The 19,581-nt window shown below is 41.4% G+C and overlaps 1 protein-coding gene across 3 annotated transcripts in view; it reads left to right on the forward strand.

Moving 5' to 3' along the window:
- Window positions 1–19,581, forward strand: part of LOC308333235 (sodium channel protein type 4 subunit alpha A-like) — a 41,120-nt gene that overhangs the window by 9,205 nt on the left and 12,334 nt on the right. For 2 of the 3 annotated variants that reach the window (XR_013965784.1, XM_080789475.1), the window contains exons 2-16: window positions 952–1,255; window positions 2,625–2,743; window positions 3,396–3,485; window positions 3,592–3,720; window positions 4,168–4,259; window positions 4,435–4,704; window positions 4,805–4,868; window positions 5,102–5,243; window positions 5,644–5,841; window positions 6,087–6,260; window positions 9,533–9,662; window positions 11,210–11,454; window positions 11,549–11,722; window positions 12,950–13,306; window positions 18,036–18,515. Coding sequence is in view for 2 of the 3 variants with exons in the window: in XM_080789475.1 (XP_080645601.1) it covers window positions 1,001–1,255; window positions 2,625–2,743; window positions 3,396–3,485; window positions 3,592–3,720; window positions 4,168–4,259; window positions 4,435–4,704; window positions 4,805–4,868; window positions 5,102–5,243; window positions 5,644–5,841; window positions 6,087–6,260; window positions 9,533–9,662; window positions 11,210–11,454; window positions 11,549–11,722; window positions 12,950–13,306; window positions 18,036–18,515 (2,919 nt within the window). In the remaining variant the exon portion in view is untranslated. Of the gene's footprint in view, window positions 1–951; window positions 1,256–2,624; window positions 2,744–3,395; window positions 3,486–3,591; window positions 3,721–4,167; window positions 4,260–4,434; window positions 4,705–4,804; window positions 4,869–5,101; window positions 5,244–5,643; window positions 5,842–6,086; window positions 6,261–9,532; window positions 9,663–11,209; window positions 11,455–11,548; window positions 11,723–12,949; window positions 13,307–18,035; window positions 18,516–19,581 lie in introns of those variants that run through there. The other variant, XM_080789476.1, reaches the window with a different exon arrangement.

Below are 19,581 nucleotides of genomic sequence, written 5' to 3' on the forward strand. Positions count from 1 at the left end.
AACTTGCTCACTGGGAGCAGTTAAGGGTTTGAAGGACACTTCAAAACGGACTCGAACCAGGAACCCTCCGTTTTCCAGGGGGCCACTCTACCTGCTGATTCACTGCTGCTTCATGTTATGTTATGTAGGTCGTAGGAGGCCTATCCTACATCCTTTAACTCCTGTCATCTATGCTTACATCGCAACATTACATTGTTTCCATAACACTACTACTGAGCGGCCAGGAGGCAGAGATTTTAATCACCCCTGTCCGTCTGACTCTGAATGTTTGTGTGTCTGTGAACAGCTAATCTCAGGCACAGCCAGAGTGGCATGAAACTTTGCACTCGCACTCCCTGTAGGCCAAGAAAGAGCCTCCACCCCACATTTTTCTCCACCCCATCCTATGGCCCATAGCTCTTGAACCATATGTTGTGCAACTGTACTGTATTAAAGGGTATTAATGTTATTAGATTGACCGTTAGACATACTATATATTATTTTGTTCTTAATATCTTAATAGGTGACAAACTCGAGCTATATTCTGGACACCATTTAGTGTAGATATCCATAGGTCGTTGTATTTGGAAACCGCACTACATTTTGGTCTGACAATGATGTACCATGTTAAAATCATGTATACTTTACATTACTACAGACCATTTTCCAAATTCTTAGGGCTATATCTTGCACCGCCCTAGACTTATTTGCCATGTTTTACTATTTTGAAAAACCTTTTAAAATGGTTCAAATAGCCGATCTACAAGCTCACAACATGTCGATGTAGATCGGCTAGTTGAACTATTTTAAATTATGTTTCAAAATAGTAAAAAATGACAAATAAGTTTAGGGATAAGTGGTAAGAGGTGGGCTTAAGATGGGGTCCTTAATCTTTTAGCATAAAAAAAGAGTCAATTATCCTATCCACCTCACTCTGTCTGTCTGTCTCTCTCTCTCTCTCTCTCTCTCCAGTGCCCTCTAGAGAGACCCCGGTGTGGTGCTATCCCTTCGCAATGCGAAGATGGCCACCCTGCTGCTCGCTCCTCCAGGCACCGCTTTCCGCCTCTTCACCCCGGAATCACTGGCGGAGATCGAAAGGCTCGCGGAGGAAAGGAAAGGGGCAGCAGAAATAGGTGACCATGACAAGGAGGAGCCGGAGGCCCCAAAAGGTGATCTGGAGGCGGGCAAAGGTCTGCCCATGATCTTTGGAGACCCTCCCCCGGAGCTGCTCAACACACCCCTGGAGGACTTAGACCCCTTCTATAAAGCACAGAAGGTCAGTCCCCAGCTGGACACCAACACCTCCTAGTTTACATCTACATTATTTGTTCATATTTGGCTGAGGCTTAATTATACAGTTTGGTTTCCATTGCTTTACCAACATTACAAACGATAATAGTAAGGACACGTAGCTCTTGGACAATAATCTTGGACAATGTGATCTTAAATGATCACGACTTAGAAAAGTGCTATATAAATAGAGGTATTATAGGTATTGTATTATATATAAATCACATATTATGGCACAAGAATATATTGATAGCCTAAGTCTAAAGGTAAGGTTGCCACCCGTTTCCTGGATTGTTCTCTAGATTTTGGTTGTTATGCGACCCTCACACCTACGTCGCACCGCCACCCCAAACAATATATCTGAGTCATAGTGTGGGTGCTTTATCAGAGTACCTGTTGTACCTGTCAGTCTCCCTGTTGTGTCCCTTTTGTGTTAGACAACACCAGAGCCGTAGAAGAAGAGAGTGGCAACCGCTTTGATCTCGCCGCAAAGCGTGGTGCGGAACTATCCCATTGAGATAGAATGAGCACTTCCGCGGGAGTCAACGCTATAGTGTCGTCACTCTCATACTAGATCACGCTGGACAACACACTCCATATTTGAGCGTAGCTGCATTGGTGATTTCCTTATATGGTTATGGCTGACATAAGTGTGATTTCAGAGGTCCGTCTGTCTGTCCTCCCGTAAGCCAATTATAATAGGACTACCTCCATGTATTTATCTTTTGTCATCGATCAGGTGTTTACAGGATTTTTACAGGACTTGAGGTGGCAACGCCTGAGAGACATGAAGCACTACCCATCTACAGACACAGATAGACAACGAAACCCCAGTTCAAACACATGGACACAGTGCACATCTTGGTGCACAACTAGCTTGCTATTCTTTACTGCCTGCATAGTGCATACCCTAACACAGAAAGATAGATTGTTAGTTATCACGGCTGCCTGCATTATCCCTCATGCAGTGGTTATGATTGTATAGGGGGGACAATTGGAAAAGAGAAGAATACATGAATGAATGAATATTAAATTACATTTAAATTAAATAGATTCCACTTTCAACCCAATTCTGGACATGTAATTAGCGTATAGATCGGCTACTTTAGCTATTTTCATGTATTTTTTCTTTAGCCATTTCACAATATGGGGGCCGCAGACAGACTATTTGTGGGTCCTTGGCATGGAATGGTTTTGGAACCGCTGGCATAACTGACATGCATGTCTCACAGTTTGAGAACCAGTATAGTATTTCAAGGTGATTATCAATCATTTATTGTAACATAACATTTTTATTTTCATAGCTAAATTACATGAGTGCAAGCACATACTTTATGTCTCTTTGTGTTTTTCAGACATTCATTGTGATCACGAAAGGAAACACAATCTACAGGTTCAACGCTGAATCGGCTTGCTACTGCCTGACCCCGTTTAATTTAGTTAGAAGAGGATCCATTAAAATTCTCATACATTCATATCCTTTTTGTTGGTGTTCTTATGCAAAGCAAAGGGTGGGGTGAGGGATTCATCAGAAGTACCGTGTTCTCCAAGTTCACACTTTACAAGAGCTACCACAAATTATTTGTGCAGGGTGAAAATTAACTATGAATAATGTTCATAGTTCTCAAAGGTCACAATCCCAAGAAATTAACTAGGCACATCCATATCTTTTTAATGAGTTGCTCCAAGTCATTGTTTTTTCTTGCCTTAAAAAAAATCTTTCTCTGTGATTTATTATTATTATTATGTATTAATTTAGTGGGCAGTGGCAATGATAATGGGCCTGGTTGATAAGAGGTTCTACTAACGGCTACTACTATTTCTGCGTGTTGAATGCACTCTTTTTTAGCATGTTCAATCACTCTGACTCTGATATTATATATTTACAAAACTGTTCTGGATCAACATTAACATAACAAGGCAACATAGATGTGTAGTATAGGCACATTTGGCATTTGCAGTACCTGGTGCCTGGTGGACAATTTTGCAGCCAGCTTGACATTGTTTAACAATATGATGTGTTGTGCCATGCGGTGTGGTGCCATGGATGGGACATGATAAAGATCCAGTTAGAAAGACATTTCTGTTGAACGATAAGTGAAACATTTTCCTTAACCCCCAATCAAATTATTTAGCATGTTCATAATGCTAACTATTCTAGCGAACTGTGTATTTATGACGATGAGCAATCCACCAGCATGGAGTAAAACTGCTGAGTGAGTATACCTTGTGTGTGTGGGTGTGGGTGTGTGGGTGTGTGTGCTCAATTTTACTTTGTACTTTATTTGACATTGTTGAACTGATGGTTAACTGTTTCTCCAGGTATGTTTTTACTGGTATATATACCTTTGAGGCAACAATCAAAGTGTTGTCGAGAGGTTTCTGTATTGGGTCTTTTACATTCCTTCGAGATCCATGGAATTGGCTGGATTTCATGGTGATCAGCATGGCGTAAGTATTAATGCACACTGACAGGTTATCCAACCTCTCGTATCGGTTTTAACTGATTAAAATAAATGATTATATATGCTTTCTATTTCAACAGCTGTTTTTCTTATCTTGGAATTTAACCCATGTGTATGATGCAGAGCTTATATTTTTATCAAGCACTGCATGTTTAAAGTTATTCAAATAGTTTATTATCATCACACATGCCAGACCTCTCAAGCATATTAAAAAAATAAAAGATGGGTACCGATCCAAAACGGATTATTTATGCAGTTAAACCAAAGTCTATTTCTAATTTAACCTACATATAATTAAGGAAAGTCAGTCAGTCACACACTGTCTGTCTTGCTTGGTTCTCCTCAGTGGCTTAAGCAATTACTCAGACCTTGCACACAGCCTATTTACAATATGCTTCCTCTGACTAATGGCTTGGATCTCTTGTATCCCCAGGTACGTCACTGAGTTTGTCGACCTTGGCAATGTGTCAGCCCTCAGGACATTTCGTGTACTTCGAGCCCTTAAAACAATCACTGTGATTCCTGGTGAGTATTCATGAGCTGGTAAATATTTAAATTGTTTGATTTATTTATTTTTGTAATAAGATGTAGAATCCTCCCATGTGTTATTCCGATTGTTGTTAATTGTGCACTTTGTGCATTGGATGTTTTCAATTAAAACCATTTGGTTTTTAAAGCAGTTTCAATTGTTTTTTTGCAGGTTTGAAAACCATTGTGGCTGCCTTGATCCAGTCAGTGAAGAAAATGGTGGATGTGATGATTCTTACTGTATTTTCCCTTGCGGTCTTTGCCCTCATTGGCCTTCAGCTTTTCATGGGAAACCTAAAGCACAAGTGTATTCGATGGCCCATCTCAACAAACTCCACCTTCATCCTCAATGACACCATGGCGTTCAACAATACGATGGATTTCAATAATACCACATATTCCAACAGCACTTTTGATTTTGAGGAATACATTGACAATAGCGGTAAGTTTAAAAGAATAGGCTACATCATGTGCTTTTATTAATGTATTTTTGGCAATTACATAATGGATTTAATTAAGCTTATCTTCTCTTTTGGTTGTAGAGAATCACTATTTTTTGGAAGGCAGTTTGGATGCGCTTCTTTGTGGAAACAGCTCCGATGCTGGGTATGTTATTTTATTTCAATTGTACTGCAGGTTTTGAATATCATATTTTAGTGATATCTGCAATTCGGCTGACATCCTCCCTTTGTGTCTTTACATGAATTATATTTTTTATAAATGTTCTATTCAAATACATTGTTAATGTTTGAGGTTAAGAAATGGAGAGCTTGGTGATGTGTGAGTGAGTAGGGATGGTTGATGTGCAAACTGAATTTTCACCCCTACAATGTTGATAGAAAGTGCCCAGAAGGATTCACATGCATGAAGGCTGGACGGAACCCCAATTATGGCTACACCAGCTTCGACTCCTTTGGCTGGGCCTTCCTCGCCCTCTTCAGACTCATGACTCAGGATTATTGGGAAAACGTCTTTCAGCTGGTTGGCACTTCTTTCATTTGTTTTCTACTTTTGTGGTCATTTGCATACATTCATATCAAAAGGTTGTGGCTCCTGAAACTATTTCTACAAGAAGTTTGGAGGTTACACGGTGTCATTGGCGGCCCGTCCTCCCAGATCCTTACCCTGAGCTTATAGTTATAACCACTCACCAAACCCATACTTAAACTTAACCATAAAAAAAATAAAAAAAAACATCTCGATAATTTTGCCTAAACACAACCATTTTAACATTTTACCTGAATGTATTATACTGTAACCGCCGAACCGGTTCTCACTTCCAAGGCATCACATTTTGATACTGCTGGTTCAGGAATGCCTTTTCAGAATATTACCTTAGACCTCCTCTGTTTTCCTGGCTATGTTTTCTTTAAAAACTCAGATCCTCCGGGCAGCTGGAAAGACATACATGATCTTCTTTGTGGTGATCATCTTTCTGGGCTCCTTCTATATCATCAACCTCATCCTGGCTGTGGTAGCCATGGCTTATGATGAGCAGAACGAGACAACGCTGAGAGAGGCCAGGGAGAAAGAGGAAGAGTACCAACGGTTGTTAGAACAGCTGAAGAACCAGGAGCAGGTACTACATCCTTATATACAGCAATACTAAGTGCAAAGACACAGGCAGGAACGTTTCTTGGTAATGACTCATGAGGTTGACACAGAGTGCTGATATTGCCAAGAGATGAGACTTATCTGTTGTTGGACAACAAACTGCTTCTCTGTGCTTATCAAATGTAGCTTGTTATCGTTCATAGTTCATCAACAGTTGGAATTGAGACTGGAAGTGAGAATGTAAGAGAGGTACCGTATGTAATTTGACAGGGCCAAGTATCTGGGAGCCGGGCAACTCTTACCAGTGAGAAGACCCTCAGCCATCACACGGCTGACGATGAGAGGAGCTTTGGAGAGGATGATGAAGATGAAGATACCAAGAACTGCAGCAAGAGGGTCATACCGCGCCTGTTCATCAGATCGCCCACCATCGTCCTGGAAGAGGTTAGTCTGTCATCTTCCTGCCATATAAAAAAAATGATTTTGTTTTGCAGATTACTTTATTTTGCACTTTTGAGAATACTACCTACTTCAACTTCAAATTACTATATATATTTTTTCGGAAACTTATTTTGTGCAGTGGTTAAAAGACAACAAAAATTCACAATACGTAATAAATGCTATAAAACGTATACACCCGTATGAAGTGAGGGGCGCTCTTATCGGGAGGCATCCTTTGGTTACATAGCATTGGTTAGACATAAGGTTGGCGAGGGGTGCGTTAAGGGTTGGGATAGGGTTAAGGTTAGGTTTAGGTGTGCTGGCCCGTGGCAGGTTAGGGTTAGTGTGAGGGTTTGAGATAGGTTGTAGGACTAATGACTAGTCTACTCTAAACTACCTCTCATCATTATACATCATCATACAGCATCCCATGAACAACTGAATTTATGTGATTGGTTAGCCGATTTGCTCGTCTACATATGACGTAAATCTTCCCTTCATTGTCAATGGCATTTAATGTTTGTGTTTCCACAAATTTACGTCATATTTGAGGCACATATGACCAAATCTTTTCCTTTCATTGTCAATGGCAAATACGAGACATGAGGGGACAAAAGCTGTATATACCGTAGGAGGGGCCCCAAAAAATAAAAACTCCTTTAAGAGAGAACTAGTATTTAAAAGCATAGTACACTTTTACCGGTAATCTAGAGAAAAACATTTCTATTGTGTAACAAACGTCACAAAAATAATACACACAAGGGAGCCACAATTCCATACGGTACATTTCTATATCCCCCGCTGAATGCTGGGGCTGTCGACTACCGGTATGTTTTCGTCCTATATGACGTCACAGATGACTGACGTCATAGATTAGCTAATATAAAACTAGAAAGGCCTGGTTATGTTTCCAGAAACATGGCGTCTGTTATAGCGGATGTGGTAGCCTTTGAGGATCTTTCACAAGTCGAGGACAAATACAACGCTGAGTTGGTGAAAGGCTCTGTGTCCAATGACACCACATTCAAATATGCCTGTTGTCTAATTGGGAGCAAATCCGATCACATCGAGAAGGGAATCGACCTGTTGCATGAACTGTTTCAGAATGGAATGAAGGATGACTCCAGAGACATCCTATTCTACCTGTCAGTTGCCAACTACAGGCTAAAAAAGTATGAAACGGCCTCAAAGTTCATCAGGACTCTGCTGAGGAATGAGCCAATGAACCAGAAGGCTTTGGAGTTGGAGAAGTGCATAGATGAGGCTTTGAAGAAGGATGGCTTGGTCGGCATGGCAATCGTCGGAGGAATTGGCCTGGGTGTGGCTGGACTAGCCCTCAGTGTATTATTTGCTGTGAAGAAAATGTGAAGAACATGATAATAGAAATTGGGGTTAGGGGGTGGCTGAGCTTTCCTCTCCCTGGAAAGACTGACCTTTGATTTCCATCACACCACCCACATTGTCAGGGAAAGACTGACAGGTTTCCTGGGTGGAACGTGTATCTCCACTAGGCTTGGTGGAACTCCATATTTGGTCAAGTCTATGATCTCAGTCATCTATGACATCTGTGAGAGGCAAGGTTTCACTTTCCACCCCATTTGAGTATCATTGACTTCCATAAAAAAAAAACAGGCAGGTACTGTTGATTCCTAGGAAACGGTGTGGGCTTGATTTCTTGACGTCTGAGGTGAAAGTGTGCCAAAGTTTTGAAGAGAATAAAGAGGATAACTAGTGCTACTGTTCCTGGAGAAATGGTTTTCTTGATGTCAGACACAGGATGTTCCATGTAAAAACCAAACCCCAGATAGATCAGTGAAGGGGCCACCGGCCTGGTGGTCCAATCTGGAATAGCAACACTTCCGCATTATAATGCTACTGTCCGTGCGTCTACTGTTTGAAACCCTAGTGCACCTGCTTGGTGCTCAAGACTTCCACATTTGGGCACCCAAAATAGGTACCCAAATGCGGAAGTAGAGCATCCTCCTGGGTGCTTCAAACGCCAACAACAAACTCCCAAGTTGGTTTGTTGCGGCAGTTGTAGCATCTGACATGACCCAGACGTTACAGTATAGCCTAAAATAAAGTTAGAAAAAGGTTACGGTACATATTTCAAAATGTATTATTGGCTATTCCCGAAGGAGGTGAAAATAATGTTGAAGGCTGAATAGAGCTTTTTCCAGGTGATAGTATGTTGGAGCTAGAGCATGCCAAAGTTTTGAGGTGAAATATTAAATAAAGAATAATGACAATAAAATAACAATAATAAAGTTAAGAACTACAGTAGATGAATAAGTACCCAGTTTCACATTTTATATTTGAAATATTTATCTTTAAGCAGGTGGATGGAGTTGCAACCATGGCCAAATGTTAGAGGCATCCTTTTTATATGGCCTTTTTTTGTTATCAATTGTTTTTTATTCATGACAAAAACAGAACAATTGTATTCTGGCATTATGAATGAAAAAATAAAAATGTATAAACATAGTAAAATATAAATAAGAAACATAAAAAAAATCCACCAACCCACCCCTCCCTCCCAGGACCACCAATGTCACCAAAATAGGAAAAAGGAAAAAAGGACTAGATCATATCCTTAATTTTATCAGCAATGTTAGACCAAATATTAACAATTTCTTCTTTTGCATCCGTATCCTTGCCGTTGACATCTCTAGATGTCTCTAGACAATATCTAAAAAGGTTAGGGCCCATTGCCAAAATGTTAATGTGTGAGGAGGTTTCCACCACGTAGCAACCATCTTTTAAACCAGCAAAGATGACACGTTTGCGAGTGCCCTTTATATAACATAAATTGTAATATTATTATTCCCTAGAATACAATAAAACAGTACATGTTAACTATATCCTTGACTCGGTGTGCTTGGAGGTAACCTACAGTAAGCACCTCATTCACCTTTACATTCACCCGGACTGGCCAATGAAGACTCAAATCAAGAGCACCTGAAACAATTTGACTATTGTTCATGTACCTATAGCAAGCACCCAGTTGGGCCTGTAGATATTCATACTTTACTCTTTATTTTTTCTTCAAGCCCCTCCTATGCCCAGCTTTGTGTGTTTCTACCACGGAAATTATTTGATTGGCTGAGGACGGAATGTGATGTACGTATGATGATGTAGGTGTAGGATGATAAGAGCGCCCCTCACTTCACACAAGTGTTTGATTTTTTTTTAACAACAATTATTCCCATATAACCTGTTCTGAGCTAAGCATTGTCCAAATGGGCTGTAACTGCCTTTCAACATATTTCTTTCAGCCTCCATCCGATGATGAACTGAAGGAGAAGACACTAGGCTCCGTTCACAGCATGCTTCACGTGGAGGGGCAAGGTCTGAAACAAAGAACCGCTAGTGCTCTGACTGTGTTTTCTGTGGCCGCCATTGAAGGTACAGACAAGTAAAAACGGTACCTTTTGTACAGGATAAAAGCCTCTGTGTTAAATTAACATTGCATGTGTGTAAAAATGTGCCTTCACAGGTCTGGTTTTTATCCAGTCGATTATATTTCTGCACATGTGTAAGGAGTATTTTTAACGTCTCTTTTACATGTGTAAACTGGCCAAGAGAAGAGGCAAATGATGTTACACAGCTCTGCCAGTACCAGCAAATACAGGACAACATTTAGGACAGATGAATAACATCTGTAAGCACAGTACCCACTACCTAGGAAGCTCAAGGAAAGAACTTGAATATCTAAGATGACTGAATGATGAATAAAACTGATACAAAGACTAAATGACAATGTTTGCTAATATAAACTAATATAGGACTAGAGCAAACATTTCGAAACATGTCGAAGCAGGAGCAGTGTCTGGGAAATGTGCCCATGAAAATACTAGGGGAAGTTTGAGTCTGGTTTGTAGGTCATTCCAAGATCAGGGCCTGAAGAACACAGATTTGATTGTAGGTACGACATAGCGCAGCCAAGCCAAGAGTGTTGACGCTATTATTCAGAGCTTTGTGATGGAGCAGCGAGGCATGAGCATCTTGGATAAAGTGTCAAGTCCCTAAAGTAATTGTAGAAATACTTCAGGCTTAGTTGCCAGTACAAACTGGCCATGCAATAATGTGAGGTGTATACTTTCTTGGCTTATCGTGCAGCTGTCAACATTGTGCGCTCCGTTATTCAAGGCTGATACAGAGGTACCGAGTGGGACCTTAATCACATTGTGTTGGTTACTGTATCTTTGGTGCTAAACTTGGTGCTATTTCAGTTGATCTCTGCCTTGGCACAGACGGTGCACTCATTTTAATGGTACATTGCACTTTTTATCAGAGTATAAATCGTACACTGTATGCTTATAAATAATTAATGGTCACCCACTATAATATATATATTATATATGTAAGATTACGATAATCAACTGTGCTGTTCTGTATAACACCTGTTTTTTATTGGGGAAAAAGCGTTTCTATTAGTGCTGGTTATTAGCACAAATAATATAGCCTGGAAACCAGATAAATCTGCCACAGGAAAATAAAATCCCTGGCGACATTGGTCTGGCACTCCTCAGTTTGAATTACAGTTCGCTGACCAATCAGATCCCACTATTCAAAGTGAGACTTTTTGCTGAGTTTGAATCTGTTTGTAACCGCCCCTTGGAAATAAGTCTTTCACACTGAAGTTCCAGACTAATATTATCTATGCAGTGATATTAGTCTGGCCATGCCAGGCTACAAATAATATCACTTTTACCCAATAAAAACAACGAAACATGGTTTGTTTCTTCCTTCATTCTTTTCTTTAAATCTCTGAATAGACATGTGATTCCTAATTTCCTATGTTTATATCACCTTTCGTCCCATATGATAATGTTATTGAAATTCCGAGGACTCTAACCACTCCAATCTCAATTGCTATACAGATAATGGATCATTTTCTACTGTATCATGGCTTTCATATCCTCATTTGTAAAAGTGTTTCTCTTGTCCAGGTATAGACCTGGAGGAGGCTCAGAGGCCCTGTCACCCAAACTGGTACAAGTTTGCTGAGACCTTCTTGAAGTGGGACTGCTGCGTGCATTGGATCGTCTTCAAAAAGTGGGTGCTCTTTGTGGTGATGGACCCCTTCGTCGACCTGGGCATCACCATTTGCATTGTGCTCAACACCCTCTTCATGGCAATGGAACACTATCCTATGACCCCTGAGTTTGAAAACGCTCTCTCCGTGGGGAACCTGGTGAATATGTAGCACCACTTACCACCAATTCAATGAACACTAATGATTCTGCTGTGCAGCTCTATGTAAATTAAAAAGTATTTCCTGCTTTTAGGTTTTTACTGGGATCTTTGCGGCGGAAATGTTCTTCAAGCTTATCGCCATGGATCCCTACTACTACTTCCAAGTCGGCTGGAACATTTTTGACAGCATCATTGTCACACTCAGTCTGGTGGAGTTGTGTTTGGCAAATGTTCAGGGCTTGTCTGTGCTGCGGTCCTTCCGTCTGGTAAAGATAAGAAATTTGCTTTACAACCTACCACATACCACACAGTTGCTTTTTGTTCCTATTTTATTCCATCTATATTCCCATAGTAATCATTGCTTATAGAGTGTTTGTTCAGTAACGGGGATCTCCCCATCTCTCCAGCCAGGGACGTGCAGAGAGTGTTAGAGAGGCAGGGTCTGAAATCCTGTAAGAGGGCACTTTTGGACAAAAATAGTAAAAATAGTGAAAATAGCAGATCTACAAGCTCTCAACGCATTGCAGCGCGACACGTTGAGAGCTTGTAGATCAGCTATTTTTGGGCCGCAACCCAACACTCTTTATCCACTGGAAAATGTGGTGTACGACATGGATTCCGAAACAAATTAGTTCAATGCAATATGCTGCGTTCAAGTTCAGGAGACTTAAGAAAACGGCAATCCTCTCGAATTCTGCCTAAAGGGGCCTTTGCATTTCTTTCACCGTAGTAAATGCTGCATTCGTGGTCTGGAGAGGGCAGTTGTTTTACAGATGGGTAAAAGGGCAGGGGCTGAAGCCTCCTTTGATGTCTATGTGTGCACGTGCCTGTCTCCAGCACTTAAGTAAACAGAAAATGCACTCGGGTTGCGCAGTGGTAAAGTCCCTGCCCACCACCACAGAGGTTGTGGGTTTGAATCTACTGTGGTGTATCTGGCTTTGTCAGGCGTCTATGTTAACACAATTGTCCCGTGTTCGGGGGTGGGAAGCCAGGCAGGAGGGTGATATTTGTCACAGCATGTATTCCTACGTGCGGCACCTGTCAGCGGGGAGTGTTGTACGGGAGGAGTAGGACGAAGGCCCTATGTTTGTCAGTAGGATACAACAGCAGTGAAAACACAGAAATCTGTGTGGGGAGGAATTAACGACTACATTGGGGAGAAAAGGGGGTTAACAACCAAATAATTTCACTTGTTTATCCTGTATGCTGTATGAGTTCTCTTTCCTGATAAAATTGGTATTCCAAAATGTATTTTCTGTTTACTAAAGATTTGTAGAGAACCCGGTTACTGAACAAATTGGAATTTAGAGCTATAACCAAGCTATATTTTGGGCATTATTATTATATTATATATTATATTATTATTATTTCAAAAATAGCAGATCTACAAACGTGTAGATCGGCCATTTTTGCCAATGCATGATGATGTATGACAAAGTATAATCAGACAATGACATAACATTGTGTTTCTTTGCATGCTGTGATGGAGATAGCTTCGTGTCTTCAAATTGGCAAAGTCCTGGCCCACACTCAACATGCTGATCAAGATCATCGGAAACTCTGTGGGAGCGCTGGGAAACCTGACGTTGGTGCTGGCCATCATCGTGTTCATCTTTGCCGTCGTGGGCATGCAGCTCTTCGGCAAAAGCTACAAAGAGTGCGTCTGCAAGATCGCAGATGACTGCGAGTTGCCGCGGTGGCATATGAACGACTTCTTCCACTCGTTCCTCATAGTGTTCCGTATCCTCTGCGGTGAGTGGATTGAAACCATGTGGGACTGCATGGAGGTGGCTGGAGCCGGGATGTGCCTGGTCGTGTTCATGATGGTCATGGTCATTGGAAACCTGGTGGTAAGTGCAGCCATATTCAGCCACTGCTCATGTGTTCATAATCTGGTCCGAAATCTTAACCACTGTAACCCCAGAATCCATATTAGTGACTATATAGTGACTCAACTATATGGGGTTTATGTGGTTAAAGGGCACCCTTTTAATCACACCTCTGAGCCTATGATTTCTTCCAGTACATAGTGACAAAAACAGTTGCAGAGTTGACCTGTCTCGCACGATAGGTCAAATCTAAAGACCTCAGCCTTTCAACACTGATCTCTGAACAGTCGTCCCTACTGTTAAGTTGTAAATCTGGCAAACTGTTATCTCAAATCTCGCTAAATCTTAGTGATTATAGCATTATAATTGCAGGGGATCTTGTTATCATGGAGGGGGGGCCTGGGGCTCAGCAGTGTAACCACACACTGCTGAGCCATTTAACCCCCCCCCCCCGGTTAAATGGCTCCAAGGACAGCTGGGGGTTAAAACTGTTTCCACTCTAAATACACATGGTCTCATTAAACACAGTTTTGCAATGAAACGCAGGTGAACACACCTCTGTTAAAGAATACTCATTCAGATATGTAGAGGAATAAACAAATTACAGAATTCAGCAAAATTAAAGTCATACTATAGAAATAAAATAGTAGGCCTATGCTGTAGTTTGGTGTTTACAGCCATTGACTTTGCTGTAGGGCTTGATGACACGCACAGTATTGCTATTGGACCTGCATCATCCAGGTGCATGGCATGCAGATGATTCTGTAAAAACAAATGCAGAGGCTTTGAATATAAATGTCTGTACTATATTTCTATTGCTCCAACAGTGTGCGTCTCAGTTGACATTAAGCAACAGCAAACAGCAAATATTTGGAACTGCCCCCGACATATCTTGGCCCTACAGGACAAGGACAAGCAGATGATTAAGTTGATCACTTCCGTCTCATATTTACGATGAGAGCCAAAACCACATCCTGTTTATTTATAGAGATGAAAATGAAATAGATGAGCTAACAAAAGTGCTGCCAAATGATCGTGGCCTCTCTCTCGCTCACTCTCTCTCTCTCTCTCTCTCAATTCAATTCAATTCAATTCAAAGGAGCTTTATTGGCATGAGAAAACATACGTTTACATTGCCAGAGCAGAAGTGGAACAAGACAATCAAAATGAAACAACGTATTTACACGTAAAAAATTAAATACTTAGATATAAATAGGAATTAAATAAAGGTATAAACAGAGCTGTGATACATTAGCACTTTGGGTAATACTATCTTGTGAAACTATAAAAAAGATTGTGCATTTTCTGTCACAGATATTTATACAATATACATCCATAGGAGACGTTAGCTTTATACTTTTGATAAACAGTGTACACACAATGGTTTGTATTCTTTAAGGTGCTTGTATTCCATTTGACATCCTTCTCCTGTCACGGCAGCTCACAAATCTCGCTGCTGTGTTTGCACATTGTTGTACTTCACCCAACAGATATCTGAGATATGGGAGTTTTTTGTCATTAGTCATGTTTTCAAACTCTCCTTGGGTGATTATAATCCGTGGAAAGTATATGTCTCTTGGTGGTATAGTGGGCAGACGGTTAGGAAGTGTAGCTCAGTCTCTACCTCGTTTTGTGTGCAGTGGGTGGCGGGTGCACAGTCTGTCTTCTCTTGGGAGCCAGGTCTGCCTGGCAGTCTTTCTCAATCGCAAGACTGTGTTCACTGAGTCTATATCGAGTTTTCCTTAGTTTTGGGTCAGTTACTGTGCTCAAGTATTCTGCTACTGTGTATTCTCTGTTTAGAGCTAAATAGCATTCCATTTAGCTCTGGTTTTGAGTAGATCTTTTCCAGTGTGTGAGATAGCTATAGCTTTCTTTTTGTTTTCTTATGATTTGGTGTAGTCATCCAGGGACATCTTTCCAGGGATTCACTGTGTGCGAGGGCCTTTTTGTGGAGCGTGTCCGGTTCACTTTCCTTTAGGTGTTTATAGAATTGCAATGCTCTCTTTTGGGTTTTGATAATTAGTGGATATCGTCCTAATTCTGCTCTGCATGCGTTATTTGGTGTTTTCCGTTGGATGCAGAGAATGGATTTGCAGAATTCTGCATGCAGAGTTTCAATTTGGTGTTTATCCCATTTTTCCGGTTCTTGATCGGCAAGTGGGTCCCAGACTTCGCAACCATAGAGGGAAATGGGTTCTATAACAGAGTCTAGTATCTTTAGCCAGATTTTGAACTAAAAACGCCTGGGTTTCCGAGGCTAGGGGTCTGGTAGTCTTTTATGATTGACTCTAGGCTTTGTAGTTTCTGTTTTTGCTCTTCATTTTCCTCTATGGGGAGAAGAGTTTGGAGAAGTGGTTTACCCATACATCTCCATTTTGGATGGTTAGCTCGTCGTGTTTTAGTTTGTTTAATTTGTTTTCCCAGAATTTGTTAGTTTTTATGGATTCCTCAATATCATGCAGCTGGTTTTCTCTCTCTCTCTCTCTCTCTCTCTCTAGTAGTACGTGTTTTAATTTATGGAAAAACGTAAAAGGTTGAAATATGAAGATACAAGGTTTCTGCCCGCACACAGTGCAAAGAGCTTTTTAAAACTTTCATGCTTGGTTTTTATCTGGATTCTCTCCATAGGCTTTGCCACATTCTCAGAACAATGAGAACATGGTAGCAAAATGACACTGCTGGTTTGAATATCAAAATTGATACATGCCTAAAATACAGTCAAATCAAACTGACACACACTCTGGGGTGTCTTCACGATTGATGAGTGAGGGGCAACTATTTCAATCAAGTGACTCAATCCAGCACACAGTGGTTCTGACCCAGCTTGTGTATGTGCTAAGATCAAGTTTAAATGAGCAAGCTGCCACAGACTCAACAAACAGCAGTGAAAGCTGAGTCAGCAGAGTTCGCAACATGAGGGACAGAGGGTGTTCAGAAAGGCCATAACATATGGTAGCAGAATGAACTGAAATTGATGGGGAGGTAATCACATTGCAAAGTTGACATTTTGGCACGAGGGTGCTGCTAGAGGAAATACGGTACTACAGGGTCAACTAAATTAGTAGGGCACATACAGTATTCTCTATATTAAATGAGATATAAAAGTTTTATTTTTCCTGAGGCTGGGGTCACTCGAATCTTTCGTCGGTATTGGCCACCTGAGCATGATGAAGTCAAACGACAAATTCCATGACAAGCCAATCGGCTTTTAAGATATGCAGATCTTTTGTTAGACTAATCACATTGCCTCATGCGTGGGGGCTATAGAATAGAGCTCAGAAGTGGATTGCGTAGCGTACATCGAGTTTGTCGCTTGTGCTGCACAAAGGTGAAGTAAACATTGAAGATGCTTTGCTTCAAGCAGCTATAGAGCTACTTACAGGTGTTGCAAGTTCCTCCTCTTTGGTAATCCTCGGTGGATGGATGGTCTGAGCGTTGCGAGTACCAGCTGTCAGGGTCATCAGCTGGGAGCTGATGACCAAAAGTCAGCAACATAATTGCTCCAGAAGTGTATTAGACTGAACACACAAGTGGTACAACGTTTCGGCCAAGTATTTTGGCCTTCATTATGGCCCTGATAAAGGCCATATTGTTTAGCCGAAACGTTGTACCACTTGTGTGTTAAGTAAAAAATCACACCTGTGTGAAGTGAGGGGCACTCTTGATGTCCTGGTCTTGGCTGGTCTGTATCACTACTGACCTTTCCTTTGAGACGCCTAATACTAGACGTTGTCTAGTCAGTCCGGTAAAGACCTGCCCCCCGCCTGCCTCTGATTGGCGCCTGAATTCTCAGCCTCAAATACAACCTCCAAAACAACTTTCCCAGCCAACTCGCCTAGTATAGTGGTCTGATCACTAGACTATGTATCCCGCTGCCGCCAGTGTTTTTCCAACAACCGCAGACTAGTTTTTTTGGACGATAAAGTATCGTTTTAGACCACGACGGGAGGGGCACCGACACGTAATATTGAATCATGCCTTTGAGACACCCTTTCTTTCTTCTTCCTTCCCCCATCCAACTCCCACCCTCCTCGCCACTTCCTGGGGCTCGGTCTTTGTCCGACTCAGCCATTTCTCTCTGCCCCATACTGATTCACAGCTCTCACACGGGACTGCATGAGATCAGCCTGCCCCAGGCCCATATGTAATGGTGATCTCCCTCTAAACCTGGGAAATAGAAACCGAGAAATGGACTAACAGGTTTTAGACACTAAAGATAGCTACCTCTGCAGCAGGCGGCAGACAACATAATATTTATTGATGTCCCATCACTCGGCCAACTTGATATGCGTTATGTATATGAGCCACTCTTAAGTTTGTGTGCAGATCCAGGCCTGTACTTTGTCAGAGGAGTCGCCACTACGTTTTTAACAGTCAGTAATCAATTGCACATGTGTCCTTCTAGTGTTGAATAGTCTAGTGTTGACCTTCTCGTGTGTTGAACAGTACTAGTTACTCTTCAAGATTAGTATAATTGTACACTTATAATTGCACATCTTTGTGCTGGAAAATGTACCTGCATACCAGGGCAGATTAATTCCGAGCTGGCATCGGTTATCATCAGTTTGCATACTTAATGCTTCTTCAAATAAGCATGCCCTATCTTATGTTATATCTCAAAATAATTTCTTTGTCATTTAATTCACAAGAACTATGAAAATGTATTCACCAGGTACATTTTTACACATTGACAATCAATGTAAAATGGTGGCTGCCAACATCTCATCTCAGTGCTGTATTTTTCCTTCAGGTATTGAACCTTTTCCTGGCCTTGTTGCTCAGCTCGTTCAGCGGCATTTCAGCAGGGGCTGAAGATGGAGAAATTAACAATCTTCAGATAGCCATCGGTCGGATTACCAGGGGCATCGACTGGACTAAAGCCTTCATCATTGGATTGGTCCTACAGTTGTTGGGCAAAAAGCCCAAAGACACACAGGAGGACAACTCGGGTGACATGGACCCAAAAACAGAAGCCATTGAAATGAACCACTTGGACACTGGTGAGAATTTAAAAATGGCGGACGGGATATGTAACTATTTGGTTGAAGGCAGGTCTTCAGGGTATTTTGTGGTGGATGGGGAGTTCGTTCTCACTGTTCCGATCGCCCAGGGAGAGTCAGACTTTGAAAACGTGGATGAAGATGATGATGATGATGATGATGATGATGATGATGATGATAAGAACTCTGCATTGTCAGAGGAGGAGAACAAGAAAGAAGAAAAACACAAGGTAAGAGAAGTAGACAAGAGAGAAATGTAAGTTTACATGATTGAACCCATAAGTAAAAATGTTATCTCCAGATTCCTTTTTTTCCTGAATCTAATTGAATGGCATAGTACAGTGCATGTCAAAAGCGCAGGCTTTAGGCAACAAACCATGCTTCCTGATTCCTTAGTGTGGTTTGGGTCCGATATGCCATGTCATACAATACAGTACTTGATGACAACTCAATGAAATTCTATTTCAAAGCAGCAGCTGAATTGAATAACTCAAGTGACTAGTGTTATGATGACAAGAGGTCTCAGGTTACTGGGTATTTTAATGGCTGAGAGGTGTAGCGGAGGGTCTCCGACCCTGTCAGCCATTATAAAATAATTGAAGGTGTGGATTATCGTGAGATTTAAAACGGAAACCAGCCAATCAGAATCAAGTATTGGGACTAACCGTTTTAGAATATCCAATAACGAGTACGGTACAGGTGAAAAATGACATAACTCCAATCCAGAGCGCACCTCAGCATGCTGGGCCAGACATGGCTAATTCTAATTGCTCTTTCGTAATGACCAACTATGCTGCACAGTATTTTGTCCCAAATGGGCTTCCATAAAAAGACGAACAAGCCTAAAGCCCAAACCACACCAAAGGGTCGGGTCGGGACAAAACAGTTTTCGTTTTGTCCCGACCCAACCCTTTGGTGTGGTTTGAGCTTTAGACCCAGTGTGCATGTGGTGCGCTCTCGTTGAATATATTAATAACATCAGATTAAGGTAAGAAAATGGTTAATGTGGAATTCTCCTTTAATTTTGGTAGTGAGTAGGATATACCGGTACTCAATAATATTACCACATAGTTTCACTGGAAGATAACACTACCAGTTTGTACACATACTTTTGCACTTTCCCCTCCTTCCTAAAGCATGTTGTCAAAAGTCACCCAGACTCTAAGCTCCTACTAGGATTTCAAGCTCCCCACACCAAGCTGCCCCCTGATCTGTTGAAACACCTCAGGAGAAACTCCCTTGCTGCTCACCCCTCCCCATACCCATGTTTCCCACTATGGCGGATTATCCAGTGGC

This window comes from Protomyctophum bolini (genome assembly GCF_963924005.1).
Source record: "Protomyctophum bolini genome assembly, chromosome: 18".
NCBI classification, from domain to species: domain Eukaryota; kingdom Metazoa; phylum Chordata; class Actinopteri; order Myctophiformes; family Myctophidae; genus Protomyctophum; species Protomyctophum bolini.